Below are 18,451 nucleotides of genomic sequence, written 5' to 3'. Positions count from 1 at the left end.
CTAGCACTTTGGCATAAGAGACTAGGGCATCCATCATTTCAAATTGTACAAATGCTTCGTAATGTAAGTGGAAAATATACAGCCAATGAGATTTGTGAAATTTGTGAAAAATCTAAGCAAACAAGAGATAAGTTTTCTTTGAGTGACTATCAAGCTTCCAATATTTTTTATTTAATCCATTGTGACTTGTGGGGACCCTATAGAACTCCCTCCTCGTGTGGTGCTTCGTATTTCTTAACTATTGTGGATGATTGTTCACCAGCAGTTTGGATATATTTGTTGAAAAAAAAGGCTGAGGTATCAATCACATTGAAAAAAATTTTCACTTTTGTTGAACGCCAATATAAAAAATATGTTAAAATGGTGCGATCTGATAATGGAACGGAATTCATGTGTTTAAAACAATACTTCCTACAACAAGGCATTGTTCACCAATCATCATGTGTTAATACACCGCAACAAAATGAACGAGTGGAGCGCAAACATTGACATACTCTCAATGTTGCTAGATCATTACGTTTTCAAGGAAATCTTCCAATCCACTTTTGGGGAGAATGTGTCTTAACTGCTGGCTATTTAATTAATCGTACGCCATCCTCAGTACTGAAGGGCAAGACTCCGTATGAGGTTTTCCATGGAACAATTCTAAGTTATGAACACTTGCGGGTTTTTGGCTCTTTGTGTTATGCTCAAAATCAGAATAGGCAACGAGACAAATTTGCCAGCCATAGTCGAAAATGTGTATTTGTCGGGTATCCTTTTGGGCAAAAAGGATGGAAACTATTTGACTTGGAAAAAGAAGTTTTCTTTGTTTCTCGTGACGTTCATTTTGTTGAAGATGTGTTTTCCTTTAAAGCGGATTAGTTTTTGGAACCAAGGATTGAAGATATTGGACCTCTTGTGACAGAAATAATTATTGAAGAAGACACATACATCGAGACCAGTACTCCACACTTGAATGACTGTGCTGAGGACTCCCCTATTGAAGAACCTATTGACCAATAAGGGGGACATAAGCTCAATAAAGAGATTGAAGAGTACATCGCTGACGATGCATCGGAACCAAGTGTAGTAGAAACAACGCCGATTTCTTATCTATCACTAGTCACGATGGACGTTCCACTTGGTCGAGGTCACCACATGAAGACACCCTCAGTCAGGTTGTGCGATTTTGTCTTTGCTGCTACGATACTAATAGGCCTTACCGACCAACCTCCCTCTCTATCAAAATCCTCAGGTGTGTCCTATCCTATACAAAATTTTGTGAATTATAATTCCTTTTCCAAACAACACCGCAGTTTTCTTTCCTTTCTCCAGACAGAATGAGAGCCTTTATTTTTCTCTCAAGCAGTTAGAGATGAGCGTTGGCGTGAAGTGATGTCCCAAGAAATTTGTGCACTTCAACTCAATGACACTTGGAAGCTCACAACCCTTCCTCCAGGAAAGAAAGCACATGGGTGTAAGTGGATTTATAAAATTAAATACAACTCTGACGGAACAATAGAGAGGTTCAAAGCAAGACTGGTAATTTTGAAAAATAATCAAGTGAAAGGCTTGGATTACAATGAAACGTTTTCTCTAGTGGTAAAGATGGTAACAATTTGTACAACACTCACAATGGCAACAGCCCAGGATTGGAAACTCCACCAAATGGATATCCACAATGCATTTCTTCATGAGAACTTGATGAGGACGTTTATATGAAGCTTCTCCCTGGTTTTCAAGTGTCTCAACAAGGAATGGTTTGTAAACTTCAGAAATCTCTCTACGGACTACGATAAGCTCCACGATGCTAGTTTGCAAAACTTTCATTTACTCTCATTCGATATGCTTTCAAGCAATCCCCAAAGGACCATTCCTTGTTTAGCCTTCACTACAATAGCGTGCAATTGGTAGTTTTGCTATATGTTAATGACCTTGTAATTTCAGGAAATAATGGTGCTGCAATTCAACGTTTCAAAGAGTATTTACACACATGTTTTCACATGAAAGATTTTGGCCGGCTGAAATACTTCTTGGGAGTTGAGGTTGCCAGATCTCCGACTGAAATCTTTCTGTGCCAAAGAAAATATGCTTTGGACATAATCACTGAAACAGGACTTCTAGGTGCTAAGCCTGTAGCAATACCGTGCGAAGAGAATCATCGATTGGGGTCAGCTACAGGTTCTCTTTTATCCGATCCTAGCATATATCGTCAACTTGTTGGAAGACTGATTTATTTGTGTTTTACTCAGCCTGATATGGCCTACAGTGTTCACATATTGTCCCAGTTCATGCAAAATCCACGCATCGAACACTGGCAAGCTGCTTTGCGTGTTGTACGTTATTTAAAGGGACATCTTGGACAAGGAATTCTTCTCCCACGAGAGACTGATTTATGGCTCTATGGATGGTGTGACTCCGATTGGGCTAGTTGTCCACTCACTCGCAAGTCAATCACAGGCTGGTTCTTCCAGCTTGGTAACTCACCAATATCTTGGAAGACTCAGAAACAACAGACAGTGTCTGCCTCCTCTGTTGAGGCTGAATATCGTTCAATGGCTCAGATAACAAAAGAATTGAAGTGGATTAAAGATATACTCTTCTCTCTATACGTGCCTCATCATGCCTCCATTCGTCTCTATTACGACAGTCAAGCAACTCTTCACATTGCTAAAAATCTGGCTTTGCATGAACGCACAAAGCACATTGAAGTAGATTGTCATCTTGTTCGGGATGAGATCGTGCACCAACGCCTCCTTCCATCTTATGTTCTCACTCAAACTCAGTTGGCCAACCTTTTTTACTAAAGCTCTTGGTGCCAAAAAGTTTGAGGCAATATTGGTCAAGTTGGGCATTCAAGACTTGCATGTTCCAACTTGAGGGGGGTATTAATGGATAATTTAGATATACATAGAAATATTATATTAATAATATTTCTATAATTTAAGTATAAATACGGTACTCAAAGAGTACTCTCATGTGTATCTTTACTAGGATAGAAAATTATGCATTCTAATTTGTTAGGATCGTAAATTATGCTTTTTAAGATAGAAAATATTTGATATAGTTTCATATCAAAGGTTGTATATATATGTGTTCATGACTAATAGAAAAACAGGTTAAATTTTTTACAATAACTTTATTAGTGTTATATTGTCTATTTAAAAAATTATCAAAATATTTGAATTATAATATATATTTTAAACAAAAACAGTTTAATTTTTTTTAAATTTAATATAAGAGTTTAGCCATCCAACAAGATTGCTTGGATGCAATCTCCTTGCATTGGATAGCCAATAGTAATGAGAAAAATACATAAGCTTTTGAATGCTAGAAAGATATTCAATTGCTGATGAGGTTTCCTTGCAAGTTCGAAGCTGAGACTTTGGATTCGAGCTCTTGATGATGTGGTAAAGATATGAATAATCTTCTTCCACATTTCTGCAAAAGTTGAGCAATGAACCACTTTGTTTTTAGCAGTGAACCACTCGGTTGAAGTTGATGATTTTGATGATGAATCCAACTCTTCTTTATATCAAGAACCATGACAAATGCATATTGTGATGGTGCATTTGCTAGATTAAAGTGATTATCAAGCTCAAGAATTTGGATTATAAGAAGAACGATGTGTTGCCAAGTTGAGAAATTGGTTTTTTCAAGCTTATTAGTGAGAGGAACCAATGTGTTTTTCGCAGAAGATGATGATGATGCAAGAGTTAAGGTCATCATTGATCATGACCAGCTTTGATACCAAGTAAAGTTATTGAAAGAGAAGAAACTAGAGAAAAAGTTACGAGAATGAGGTGAGAATATGAAACTGAATTGATATTGGAATGTATTAATTTACACCTGAAGTTACCTCAGTTATATACACAATAAAAACAAAGAATAACAACACATCAATAACTAACACTTAATTGATCCTATAATAAATTCTAACTTCATCTAACTAATTTTGCATTGCTTGTCACACATGTCACTAGAGTCTTCTCCCTTAACATTTCCCCCTGCCCCTCCCCCTCTCTCACTCTCTTAACATGTCACAAGATCCGAAAGTGAGAAAGGTCATGGACCATAGAAGAAGACTTTATCTTAATCAACTATATAGCCAACCATGGGGATGGTGTTTTAGAATTCTTTAGCCAAAGCTGCCGGTAAGCACACAAATACGTGTGCGCACACACATATTACATCTTTCATTTCTTCTCTTTTTAGTTTTTGTTCTTTTTCATTTCATGTTCAAACCCTAAAATTTTATGCCTTTTCATGCTTTTACAGGTCTTAAACGTATCATAAAAGTTATTGATCATGTACTTGCTTGCTCAACCATGCCTTCTGTGTTTTTATTTTTTTCATAGGCTTTCTCTTTCCAAATATTTGAAACTTCTTCAAAAGTCAACCCTTTTGTCTCCGGCATATAGAGAATCACAAAAACTATCGCAACACAAGCAATTGCCAAAAGAATCATAAAACTCTTACCAAGCCCAATGATATCCACAATTGAAAGGAAGCTAATGGACATGATGACACTACCAACCCAATTAATTGTTGCAGACATGCCACCACATATTCCTCTATATTCTTCAGTGTATATCTCTGTGTTCACAGCCCAAGGAACAGGACCCATTCCAGGTGCAAAGAATATAATGTACAAAGCCAAGCCCACAACAGCAAGCCACCCATAAACTAAACTCTGGTTGCCATGTTCTCTAACATAACATGAAGCAGAGAGTAGGATCAAGGCTCCAACTACACCTGTTAAACTACTGAGAGTTAGCTTCTTTCGACCTACAATGTCAATAAGGTAAATTCCAAGAATTGTGCCACCGGCATTAATTGCAGAAACAATGAGGGATAAGAACAAAGCCATTTCGTTTGATTTAAAGCCTGCTAATTGGATGATTGTTGGGCTATAGTACATTATAACACTAATTCCAGTAAGTTGTTGAAATGCTTGAAGTCCAGCCCCACATATGAATGCAACTCTGATTTCTTTCAACTTGAATACATCACTGTATTTAACTTTGACCTTATCCCTTTGTTCTTGCTTCATGTGAGTTTCAAGAATTTCTATTTCATCCTCCAATCGAGGTGATGAGTAGATCTTAGAAAGAACATTGGTGGCTTCCTCTTTTCTATTCTGTAAGTTAAAAAAGAACTAAGCTTTTAGTTATTGTACCAAAAGGAAATCAACATAAGGATTTATTTTACCTAGATTTTATATGTGGCTACTAACATAAAGTTCTTTTCATGTGAAGATGACAGTTAAACATTATTAAATGATAATTTAGTTAGTTAACTTTAAAGTTTATGTTTATAATTTAAGATTCAGGTTTTAAAATTTAAGATAAATAAAATAATTTTAAAAAAATTGGTTCATGTTGGCTAAAAAAAATTAGTTTTCTAGCATTACTATTTAGTTGAACATGTTAAATTATCTAACAGTTATCACTTATTATCTTAGCATAGAGACAATTTTACGTGAATGATCACTAATCTTATATCATCGTTTACCTTCAAATAGAGCCATCTTGGGGATTCAGGGAGAAAGGCCATAAGAACCAATTGAATGACAGCTGGTGTACCTGCAATTCCAAGCATCCAACGCCATGTCCCAGGAACCTACATACATAATTTTGACGTTAGAAAATCAAGAATGTAGATGAAGACAAAAGTATTAGTATTGGTATTGTTGGTTAAAGTGTTGGGTATACTTACTCTAGTCAAACCATAATTGATGACAAAGGAAAGAAATTGCCCGGTTGTAATCATAAGACAATTGATACTAACTAATCCACCTCTTATTTCAGATGGCGATACTTCTGCTATATACATAGGAGCAGTAACAGAGGCAAAACCTACACCTAGGCCAACAAAAAATCGGCCCACTATGATAAGAGTTGGATTTGGTGCAACGGCGATAAGGAGTGATCCTAATACAAAACAAATATCTGCGATAATAGTGGCAGCCTTACGTCCTAAGAAATCATTAATGTAACCACCAATGGCGGCGCCAAAAATTGCACCAATTAAGGCCATGGCAACAATTAGTTCCTGCAAATAAAATTTTTGTATCTTAGTTATAATTACGTGAATTTACCATTTAGATAATACGGCATATCAATTCACAATTTATTTGTGTAATGAAACGCTATATGTACATTTTTCACATCAAATATTTTTAATATGATGTACTGTATAACATATAATGATTTCTGTACCGAAATGAATTGCGTTTCATGTAACCATATTCATAATTATAAGCTAAAAAATTAAAGAAAATGAGAAAAAAATCAAGTTTCTCCCACTCTTACTTGAAGAAAACTACTATTCTTTACAATTTCAAAATCATCTTTTATGTACAAGAGAGCACCAGATATCACACCTGCAAATGAAAACAAACTATGAGCTATATCATTTTGTTTTTTCTTTTTAACCAATGAAAAGGTACAAAGTATGCATATATTTATACCAGTATCATAACCGAATAGAAGGCCACCAATACCAGCTGCAAAAGTAATTCCAACAACGTAAGAATTTCGAAAAAAAGATATTTTACGCTCTGGATGCTTCTCCAAATAATCAGAGCTTCCTGCTTTAATTGACACGGATATATCAACCACCATTATTGCTAGCTCACTTGATCAACTAGTTGTAAATTGCATGTTATTGCATGAGATCAAATATCGTTTTATAGACAATAAAGTTGTTAAATTTAGAAATTTTGTTGGACTTCTTATTCTCTTAAAAGTAGTTGAGCATATATATGATAACAACATTTGTTTCTTTTGTGAAGGAACAGTTTTGTGTTGATGTATTATTGTCCCTTTTTCTATTTCTTTTGCCAACTTTTTGTTATTACTCTGTCAAAACAAATATGTACTCAAATATCTACACATGTTGATAAGGTTATTGTCATTTTAGGTCCTTAATTACCTTAATTTAGATTATTTTAATTTTTATGTGTTAATACCATTAAATAACTTTCTATTTTTGTCTAATCGCATATATTTATAATATTCATGTGGGTGATTAAGTGAAAATTATTTGTTGATGTATTGATATGTTAATTGGATGTCTGTAAAAATTAATTTTATACTGATATTTATATAAATTAAATCCAAATAATTAATAGATTTGAATCATACAAATTATTTGCATATACTTTCTGTGAATAAATGTTAGTAACAATATTTTTTATCAATATTAATTAATATTTTTTGCCAATATTTTTTTTATACTGTTAGAAGTTAAATTTAATGTTTAAAATTTAAATTTTTGCACTTAAGATACAGAATATTAGTTAAATATTAATTAAAAATAATAAATTTTATTAATCATATAGCATTGCTTCTTTGTTATGCTAACTTGAGTTGGAAATATATTTTTTTTTGGTGAACTTTTAAAGTTGGTGAAAATTTTTTCATATAATGTAATATAATCTATTTTTCATAATTCAGTCATGTATAATTTAATATCATTGTGTATTTATTATTATCCGTCGTATTTGGGTGTTATTTGTATATTTCATAAAGCTTATATGCTAATCATTCATCAGTGACACTAATTGTATCTAATAAAGTTAATTATGTTAACTCCTGTTGCACTCCGCTTAATATAGTTGTATAGTATATGATTAATTAAAAGTTTTTATATTTAATTTCAAGTATGATAAAATATAACATTTATTTTTGTTAGTATATTATAAAATTTATTTAAAGGTGAACTACCGATATTTTATAATATGTTCTATATAATTTAAAAATTTCATTAGCATTTATCTAACAGTTTATTTTAAGTGTTTCAAATTACGAGATAAATTTTTATTTGTTGTTATAAATACAAATTAGATAATCAAATATGAAATATAAGAAGAACTTTACTACAAAAGGCTTTGAGATGTCACTCTACTTTAAAATTGAAAATAGTCACTATATCACTCTACCTCAAAATTGAAAATAGTCACTATTCCACACTTAATAATGGATGACATTTGATATTCATCTCAAAATTGGAGGATTTTTTTCCATAATAAATTATAAAAAATATTTATTTTCTCCAAAGCTAGTTTTAAGCTTTATTTACCGAAATACACTTTTTTTTTGGTAATTAGGATAAATTTGTCGTATTTTCCGGTGAACTCTATATAAATTATGGAGTTTGTCGTACCCCCGGCTACGACGAACTCTATGCTAAGTTTCTGCCATAAAGCTGAGTTCCCGACTTTGTTCTCCACAATCATTTTGGTTTTTGGTCATTTCTTTTTTTTTTTTTACAATGGCAAGAAATCCACTGTTTTCTATTCATTACAATGGAGAAATAGTGTATGATGAAAAAGGTTCTATCATTTTTAGATCAAACCAACCAATATTTACCCATCTGACAGCGAAAATCAACAGTTTAAAGTTGTTAAAGAATCTGATATTACTTTCCGTGGAGATGCAAAAGACAAAGAAAGTGAAAAAAATCTACTACAGATATCCAACCAAAATAAATGGTAGATTAATTTATAAAAGGTATGTCACAGGTGTGTTGTCTCTGCTGATGGTATATTTATTTGAACACGCTTGTGAGAAAAATTTTATGGTTTTTTGAATCAGGTATCGTCTGCGTGACGACGAGGACGTATGTCTTATACGTTCTTGGCACAACCGGTGGACAAATGTTCATCTGTTGGAGTTATTTGCGTTCCTTGTCGATTTGGGTGGCCGAGGATCGTCTGCGGATCTTGTCGATGATAGTCCGTTGAGTGAGCCTATTAGACAAAATATCAGACAAACGATGGTGGATCTGAATATGGCTCCTGAAGGTAGTCAAGAAGGGTCTAATGTTGAAGTCGGCAATGCTAAGTTGGATGACGGCGTTGAAAGTCATGAGGGTTCCGCTGTTAGGGATCCGATGATGGATCAGTATGAAGTTAACCCCGATGATGGATCAGTATGAAGTTAACCCCGATGATGGAGACGATGCCGAAGAAGAACCAACCGAAATTCCTGATGATGGTGATGAGGAAGAAGAGATGAACTATTACGGTGACACACAAATTGCTCTGACATAGCCCGCAATTTCGCAACCGTATGACCGCCCGGACCATTTCTCTAGGTTGAATCTCGATGCAATGACGTCCGATTGGTCCTTTACCCAGGGAAGCCCTGAAGATGATCCAAGGAATGAGTTCAAGGTTGGACAACATTTTCGGAACAAGGAAGAAGTCATGTTGGCTGTTAAGACGTATAGCATTAGGAGGGCTGTGGAGTACAAAATAATATACAGTGACCAGTGGCGGTATAATGCACAGTATATCCAGTTCGGACCCGGTTGTAATTGGAGCATACACATATCATATCGTCGTAAGGTAGAAAAGTGGGGGGGGGGGGGAGATGCACTGGTCCTCACAAATGCATGCAAACTTCCATGGGGCAAGACCATCGTCGGTTGGATTCGAAAGTGATTTCTCAACACATTTTCACAATTATTAAAGCGGATCCAACAATAAGCATCAGGGTTCTGTAAGGAGGTGTAGAGAATCACTTCGGTTATAAGGCATCCTACAGAAAAGTTTGGTTCGTAAAACAGAGAGTGATTGCTAGCATATATAGGGATTGGGAGGAGTCATATAACGAGCTTTCTCGTTGGTTGTTCGCTATGCAAATGTACTTGCCTGGTAAGGATTACTCTGTTGTGGTTATATGTTATTAAGACAAGAACGGTATACCATATGCAATGCTTATTGAGAATTGGTTTGTAGGTACTTGGGTGCAACTTGTCACTCAGCCTTGGCCTGGTTCCGCCGATACCATCATGTTTCATCGGGTGTTTTGGAAGTTTCCACCATGCATTGAGGCTTTCAAGCATTGCAAGCCACTAATTTCCATTGATGGAATACACTTATATGGTAAATACGGTGGGACGCTGCTCATGGCCATAGCTTAGGATGGAAACGCAAACATTTTGCCTATTGCGCTTGCCGTGGTTGAGGGAGAGACAAAGGAGGCATGGTCGTTCTTTTTGTCGTATCTGCATCATCATGTGACTCCACAACCCGGTGTCTTAGTGATTTCAGACAGACACAAATCAATTGATGGTGCATTGAATGCCGATGATAGTTTATGAAAACCACCTCATGCTTTCCAGGCATTTTGTACGAGACACATTGCTGCCAACTTCATGACTCACTTCAAGAATAAGGATTTGAAGAAGGTTCCGATTAATGCAGCATATTCGAAGTCGCAGCGGGAGTTCGCTCATTATTTCGGGCATCTGAGGGGCGAGAATGAGGCATTATTCTAGGCACCCACCTGTGCCACAAGCAGGTGGTCGAATATCGCGATAGACTCGCCCGAGCTGAGGATCTGGGTCAGGCAGTGGAGTGCTCATCTGGTCCCTCAGTGCGGCATACTCTGCAATGGAGGACGACCCGCTGGAGGGATCATCAACATGTTGTGGATGGTATGCTGACTGAGGAGGAGACGTGTGCATCTGGGAGAATGGTTGTGCCTGCTATGACTGTGTCCCGATATCTGGCAACCCGCCATTACCCCCCGTCATCCAGTCAGGGACCAGTATCGTCACATCAAACATGTCCTGCGTGTCCAAGATGGGCTAGTAGTCCGTATGCTATCCGAGATCATCTGGGTTGAACGGCAGATGGATTTGGGTATCGATGTCAACATGTAGTGCCCGCTGCTCCTGCTGGCTAGTCCCGACATCCGGTCCCTCACCCTGGTGGCTGGAACCAGCGTAGAGTGATGTGACCCAGGGGGTATGAGGGACAAGTATCCTCTGGGCAAGGGTCCCGACAGAGTCCTAACTGTCTGGTCACCAACTCCCTCTGGCCCATGACCTGGGGGGCTGACTGGGTCTCTGTCTAGGTGAAGCTCGTCATCCCCTGCCTCTCTCGGCCTCCACCACGTCTGCCTCTGCCTCTCCCCCGTCCCCTACCTCTCCCTCTCCCAACGGCTGATCGTAACTCTGGAGCAGGTGGATGGTATATAGGTAGGTCCTCTGGCACCACCCTCGCCGGCACTAGGTGCTGGTCACCCTGACCAAACAATTCCGTGTGTGCCCACTGTAAGTACCAAGTCATATATAGTAGTGAAGGACGCAGGTCTATATGATGATGGATGTGCAGACGATGGTCGGCCCGCTGATCCCATAGCTCATGCCACCCCTCAAGCAAGTGCAAAAACCACTCGCCCCTTCCAACACGACCGTCCATCCTGTGCATGTTGTCGATGTCCAATGGCCTGTTCGGGATGTTCTGTAGGCCACCGAACTGCCGCACCACTCGGTCCACCTGATGCTACTCAACAATGGCAAAGCAAAGCAATGGGCATACAACCGCCACCGTGTGGTCAGCCTCAGCAATCGCATCAGGAACTATACCCTCCAGTTGTGGGTCGGCATACGGCGTCCACTCAACCTGTTTCCAAGACGCAAGTTGGTGTTAATATTTAATTTTCATATGCAAAACACATAATATAAAGTAAACAATTTAAACTTAAATATTTATGACTTACGTAGAGCATCCCAATCCCGTTCAGAATACGCCTGTAACGCCTAAGGCGGCCCTCGCCTCTGGCGTTGTCAGAGCGGTACTGAACCCACCTACAATTCCGCGGTAAAAGTTACATCACAGCTAAGTTATATTAAACAATTAATATAATAAATTAACAAAGGATTATTGCAGAAAATAAAAAAATACCTCTCAACCAGCGAAAATCGACGAGTATCAAATCCATCAGGTCCTAACAGGGGAATACAGTGGTAGGCCCAAGACAATAGCAGGCTGACGCAACCATTCAGGTTGCGCGCACCATGCTCCGTGGCACGACACATCTGGCGGTACATCCATGCCAATACAGCCGATCCCCACGACAACCTACCACATGCATCAAGGTCCTCCAGCAGGGGGAGCCACCTGATGTGCACCCGAGAGTCAGATGCATATGGGAACAGAATACCCCATATCAGCTGCATGATGTACCCTCTCGTGTACCTCAGGAGGTGCTCCTCAATGGCGTCCTGCTCCAGCTCTCCGAAGACAGTGTTAAGGAACCACATGAGCTTGACAGTTCACTTTGTCTGTGACTGTCTGTCATCCGCGCCGGGCATAACACCCAGTAACTGCTGACAAAAGTCCTCGATGCTCCGTCCCTGATGGTGCTGCTCCCAACTACCCATGCACCCGCTCATAGGATCACCATCGATCCTGAGTCTTAGCTGATACGCCACGTCCTGCAGTGTGACGGTCATCTCCCCGCATGCTAGATGAAAGGTGTGGGACTCAGGCCTCCACCTCTCTATCAACGCTGAGACAAGTGGCCAGTCATGCTCGAACTCAACCATATAGGCCACATACTCAAACCCGACTCGTCTGAGATATGGCCTAATCGCCTCCGGTGGCATCGTCATCAAATTCCGTCTGGTGCGCAAGATCCGAGGCGCCTACCAAACGGAAAGATAAATAATAAAAAAAACGTTATCTCTAAATAGCACAAGTTCACTCTTTATTAATTAGAGAGAGATAAACGACAACGATATTATCGTACCACACGATCAAGTCTGCCAGCAATGTGCTCGACCTGATCTAATCTGTAGAGGGTATCCTCGTATCCCAATAACTGTTGCTCCATCTAACCACACTCAATTTAAACAAAATAACATATACTTATCAATATTTGTTTCGCATGAACAGAATTTGTAAACAAACGTATTTGAAAATACTAGTTATCTACCTTACTTTCACTAAGGTACCCTAGGCAGCCCTAACCAATAACTCACTTAACCCTATATTCTAACTTAATTTTATTAAGATTTGGCTAACAACTTAAACCAATTTTTCTGACTAAACTAACTAAGAATAGACTAACCAATTCACATGTTAAAAACAATCAATAACTACTGAATAACATGAAATCAGTAAACAATAACTCTAATTATAATTAGCATGCAACCACTAACTAAGAAATAATAGGTAACTCTAACTAATCTAAAAAAAATTACTCCAACTAACATATTAATTACTAACCTCAAATTACTGATGCCGTGAATAACGGACTTCTCGAACGCCGGAATACAAAAAGGAGTAACAGAATAAAATTTAGAAGAAGATTTAGAAAGAAAAGGACAAAAGATAATGATCCCATTCTAAATATATAGTGCGCCGAACTTAGTATAGAGTTCGCCAGGAGTACGACGAACTTGCCCTAATTACAAAAAAAAAAAAAAAAGTACTTTTCGATAAATAAAGCTCAAAACTAGCTTTAGTGAAACTAAATATTTTTTATAATTTATTATGAAAAAAATCCCAAAATTGGAGCTACATGCAAATGCAAAACTAACCGTTTTTACTTCACACATTTATGAATGTGGTAAGCAAGACAAATATTTAAAATGATTCCAATTTTAGAAAATCTCAATATGGTCATATAACATTTCTCATCTCCCTAAAGATATTATAGCGTAGATCAATTTAGAAACAAATTGTGACAAACATTTCTACACTTTTCATAATTTTTGAGCTATGTAATAACAAAAGTGGCGGTAATTCAGTAAAAATTTCATAAGAGAGAGGGAAATGTTTTAGGATTGCAAGAAGAATCTAGATAAATAGAGATTTTTGCTCTTGAAATTAAAAAAATAAAACGAAAGAAATAGCCTCTACAGATTCTGAAACAAAGAGATGTCTATCTTTCATAGATTCTTCTATTTGGGCCTACTTACTATTGGTTACTAGCTAGTGCAACATTACACGCATAATTTATAATTTTATATTTGAACAACCACCATTTATATTTTCTTCTTAATATTGTTTTTATCTCATTTTTTTCGATAATTATTTACTAAATTGTAAAATTTTTAAATTTTCAAATGAAATCAAAAGTAGCCATTTTTAATTAAACAAAAACTGAATAAATACAAAAGATAGATATGAAATTACATTTTTAAATTATAAAAAAAGTTAAAAAATGATCTCTGAATTTTGTTTTTTGTTTTAAAAAGTAGTTGTTATTTAGTAATAGTAATTTAGAAAGTATTAATGGGTTATAAGTGATGGGACATAATAGGGGGGTGTGGTGGAGTGTTTGAGTTTGAGTTGAATAGAATAGAATAGAATAGAATAGAGAGTGAGGGAGTGATCCACGTGGTTCTGAGAAGTCTCGAACCCTTCTTAGCTTGTTGTGTAGATGGCTGAAATCAAAGGAGGCGCCGACGACGACATGGCTGACGGTATGCAATGCACGGACCACCCTTACAGAACGAATCCCGGCGGAATCTGTGCCTTCTGCCTCCAAGACAAGCTCGGCAAGCTTCTCTCCTCTTCTTTCCCTCTCCCCATCCGCCCTTCTTCCTCTTCCTCTACCTCCTCCCCTTCCGACAACATTCCTCCCTCCACCTCCACCTCTACCTCCGCCTCCGCCGTACCTCCTCCCTCACTCTCTCTCTATCCTACTTCCTCCGCTAACACTACTCATTCTAGAAGGCCACGCCTTCCTTTTCTCTTGGTCAAGAAGAAGAAGAAGAAGCCCTCTCCCAGCTCCTCCGCTGCACCCTCTGACGCCGCCATTCTCAAGCGCAGCAAGTCCACCGCCACACCGAGAAGACCACGCTCTCTCCTCGACCCTGATGACTTACTCATCCACGATTTCACTCCCAGGAAGAGGAATCACGGCTTCTGGTCCTTTCTCTACCATTCTTCCAAGTCCTCCAAGAGCTTCAGGGACACCATATCGGAAACTTCCAAGCCAAAGGAAAATAGCAAGTGCTGCTCCGGTTCTTCTCTCATGGCCAGAAGGACCGACATTGTTGTTGTGGAAGAAGATAACACTCCCAACAGTAGCCACTCCACCGCTTCCTTTGAGCGCAAGGTTTCCAGATCCAGATCTGTTGGCTGTGGTAGCAGGAGCTTCTCCGGCGACTTCTTCGAGAGAATCTCCACCGGTTTTGGTGACTGCACTCTCCGCCGAGTGGAGTCTCACCGTGAAGGCAAGCACAAGCAGGGGTCGTCTTCTTCTTCCGCTGGCGGCGGCGGCGCTGCCATGAACAACCACCACCACCATTGCATGAAGGAAAGAGTGAGGTGCGGAGGCCTATTCAGCGGGTTCATGATGACGTCATCTTCATCTTCGTCGTCTTCTTCCTCTTACTGGGTCTCATCCTCTGCTGACGATAACAATAACAATAATAATGGGAATAATAAAGCGTCCTCTTCTTCTACTGCTGCTGTTGCAACATCACTCTCACACTCCCATGGCAGAGTCAGGAGTTGGGGTTGGGCGTTTGCGAGTCCTATGAGAGCTTTCAGCGCCAAACCCTCTTCTTCCAAAGAGAATCAGAATCGGAGGGATATTATTAGAGATGCAAATCACAATGATAATCATAATAAGAAGAATGCCACGCCAAACTTGTCTGCTATACCTTCATTGCTCACTGTCAGAAGCTGATGAAGAAAGAAATCCCATGTTAATTACTACTATTCATTTTGGTTTCCTTCATTACTTAATTAGTAATCTGATACTACTTTTCTCTTATAAATTTGGTGTTCATGAATAGTTGCAGCTGCTTGTAATGGAGGCGTAGTACTATGATCTCTCCGGTGGCAAAGTGAAATTGGAGAAGAATATCTCTGTCATCACATCACGTGGTTCGTCTTAATTTATGTTATTATGACTGTTGTACTTCTCCCTGTTGGATAATTTTCTTACTTTAGTAATTAGTATGCCCAAGACATGTAATTTTTATTTTTGAGGACAATTACTTTTCACATGCATACACATGTTTTGGAATCACCGTTGTAGAGCTTGTGTGCAATTTCAATAAAAATTGTTACTACTAAATACTAATTGTGATGAGTTATATAGAATACATCATGTGCAAAAGGTTCCTTATGTAGTCAAATATACAGCTAGTGAAGAAAGTGGTCCCGTAGTTTGACATTGAATGGGACTAGATCTTGTAGGCTGTGGCATGGCATTTATTCCATGTTCTCGCACTCCATCTACACCTGCTGTTACTTCTCTTGTATCGTATGGTATTCCATGTCACTCATTCACATACAGCTGTATACACAGTCCTGGTTTTTGGTCAACATATCAAATATAATTCATCATTGTCATGTGCCTATCCAAGTACACCAAGCACCACACTCGCTAATTAATATTATTGTTGCCATCAGCAAGTAATTTTAATTTCTTGTCGTTTACGCTAACCAACCAACACTCAAATATATACCGTCGGTAAAACGTCCAAGCAAAGAAGGATAAACATTAAACAACACCACATGGTATATTTTTTTTATTGGAATTGTAAAATTGTTTAGTTGAAGAAGGGACGAAAAGGAGTTGAAGGTGAAATGAAAGGAAAGAAAAGAAGAGTGATGGTGACTGGTGTTATTATAGGGAAGGGAAGAAAGATAGAAGGGTGGAAACATGGACATATGATGGGGACTCTTTCTCTCTCTCTATTCTCTAAGGGGTGATGGGAAAGTACACAAGGGCCAAGGAGAGAGGAGACACATCAGGAAAGCTGCTAAAGGGACACTGTTAACCTCATATTGGTGGATGCGCATCATTAAGATGTGGACCAACTAACCTGTACTTTTAACCCACACCCCCTCTACTTCCCATTTTCTTTTCTATCTTTCGTTGCAACTCACGGTAATTCACATTCTGTTACCATCTCAAATCTATGTTTCTTAATTACGCCACTGCCTAATCTTTCTTTGGTTGCTAACGGATTTTCTAACTCGACTGGACAAAAATTAATTTGTCGCATATTTGAATTTGATTTAAAGGTTTTTTGCTAATTAATATGTTCCTACAAGAACAAAAAAAAATTCAAATTCCCACACTTTTTCAATGGACGAGTGAGTTAACAACTATTCCACTGATCTAAATTAGTTCTTGACCGTCTAATCCATCGACTATTATTGTTTTTCTAACCCTTTAGCTAGAACCAAATATTTGAGTACAAATTCATATTAGGGGCGAGGCAGGAGTAATTATTGTTGAGAATTTCTTTCTTTCTGGATGTCGATGTGGCTAGTTAACTCTTCTAATTCATTGTTAAATAGGATATAAAAAAGTTTAAAGACAAGCATAATTTTTTATTTTTTATCAGCATTTTTAATCATTAACCTAATTTTTTTGTCTAACAACTAGTATTTTTAGGCTTTTTTTTTTTATACGGAAGTAAAAGTAGTGATATACCTTAATATTGTAATTTTTGATATTTTTCAAAAGTGTGGAAGATACACAAATCGGAGGGTCCGATTTCTATACTTCAAATTTTTAAAATTTTTTTAAACAGAAATCCCTCGATCCAATTTCTGTACTATCACAAATTCCTCGATCCGATTTTTATTTATCTAATTAAACGATCCCACATTTGAGAATAACACCCCATCAACCCACATTTTGAAAAAACACCATTGCTACTTCAATATCAAAAACAAAATTCTGTATTTTTATCAGTAATAATATTACGAAAATATACATTTTTTAAAATTACAGTCTACTTTATTCTGACAATATAGATTATACATGACATAAAAGAATTATAAAATCAAACTATTTTTACAAAAAAAAGTCGTAAGTTGACAAAAGTCTCTGACTAAGAAGACCAAGGTATCTATAAAAAATCAAATAATAAGATTTTTAGTTATTATTTTTATATGAAAAAGTCTAATTTTTTATTCATAATTAATTTTAACATTAGTTATCTAAAATTTGAAACAATTTAACGTGTATATTTTTACATTTAATTAGGTGTTAAGTCTGTTGCGCAAATAGAAATAATTAATTTTTATACTTGTTATTTAAAAATAATATTTTTTTCTCTATGTATATAAAAATATAATTAGATATTAGCATAAAAAATTTATAATGATAATTATAAAATTTACTCAAAATTAATTTTTTTAAAACAATTAAATCTTGATTCTAACTTTTAATTATAACATTAGTATTCTCTCCAAATTATATGTAATAAATATTTGAAGGAAGAGAAATGAAAATATAGATTAGAAAGATACGCGGTAAAAATTTAAAACTAAATAAAAAACTAAAATAATAATAATAATAATAATAATAATAATATTATTATTATTATTATTATTATTATTTTTTTTTTTATTTTTATTTAAATTATATTATTTTGTTAATTTTGTTTTCTGTAGAAGAGAAAGGTAGAAAAAATAGAGAATGAGAGAAAAGAGAGAGAAAGATAAAGATGAAGAATAAGAGCGAGAGTGAGAGTTTGTTGATTTTGGAAGAACAAATTTTATTTTAATTGTAATAAAAAAATATCGGATGACATATAATATGTCAAATTACTAATATAGAATATAAATTATGTATATAGTAAAAATGGTAGAAAGAAATAAAAATAAATAGAGAGAGGTAGATGAGAGAATTTAGGAGGGAGTTTATTAATTTTGGAAAAAAATATTTTCTCTCAATTTTAATAA

General features: G+C 36.8%; 2 protein-coding genes across 2 annotated transcripts; one reads left to right on the top strand and one right to left on the bottom strand.

The window, feature by feature from the left end:
• Window positions 1-4,288: 4,288 nt before the first annotated feature.
• On the bottom strand, window positions 4,289-12,237 carry LOC107647619 (inositol transporter 1-like). The gene is made up of 7 exons (XM_088502065.1): window positions 12,217-12,237; window positions 10,025-10,031; window positions 6,455-6,574; window positions 6,297-6,367; window positions 5,701-6,036; window positions 5,497-5,604; window positions 4,289-5,122 (listed from the first exon to the last, which is right to left on the bottom strand). The coding sequence occupies exons 1-7, from the start codon at window positions 12,235-12,237 to the stop codon at window positions 4,289-4,291; spliced, it is 1,497 nt and encodes a 498-aa protein (XP_088358191.1).
• A 1,818-nt stretch (window positions 12,238-14,055) lies between these two features.
• On the top strand, window positions 14,056-15,821 carry LOC107614218 (uncharacterized). Its single transcript, XM_016316446.3, has one exon. The coding sequence runs from the start codon at window positions 14,172-14,174 to the stop codon at window positions 15,426-15,428; it is 1,257 nt and encodes a 418-aa protein (XP_016171932.3). The 5' UTR covers window positions 14,056-14,171; the 3' UTR covers window positions 15,429-15,821.
• The last annotated feature ends 2,630 nt before the right edge of the window (window positions 15,822-18,451 follow it).

This window comes from Arachis ipaensis, chromosome B1, assembly GCF_059453495.1.
Source record: "Arachis ipaensis isolate K30076 ecotype BB chromosome B1, ASM5945349v1, whole genome shotgun sequence".
Lineage (NCBI taxonomy): Eukaryota > Viridiplantae > Streptophyta > Magnoliopsida > Fabales > Fabaceae > Arachis > Arachis ipaensis.
This window is presented reverse-complemented; position numbering and strand designations above follow the sequence as displayed.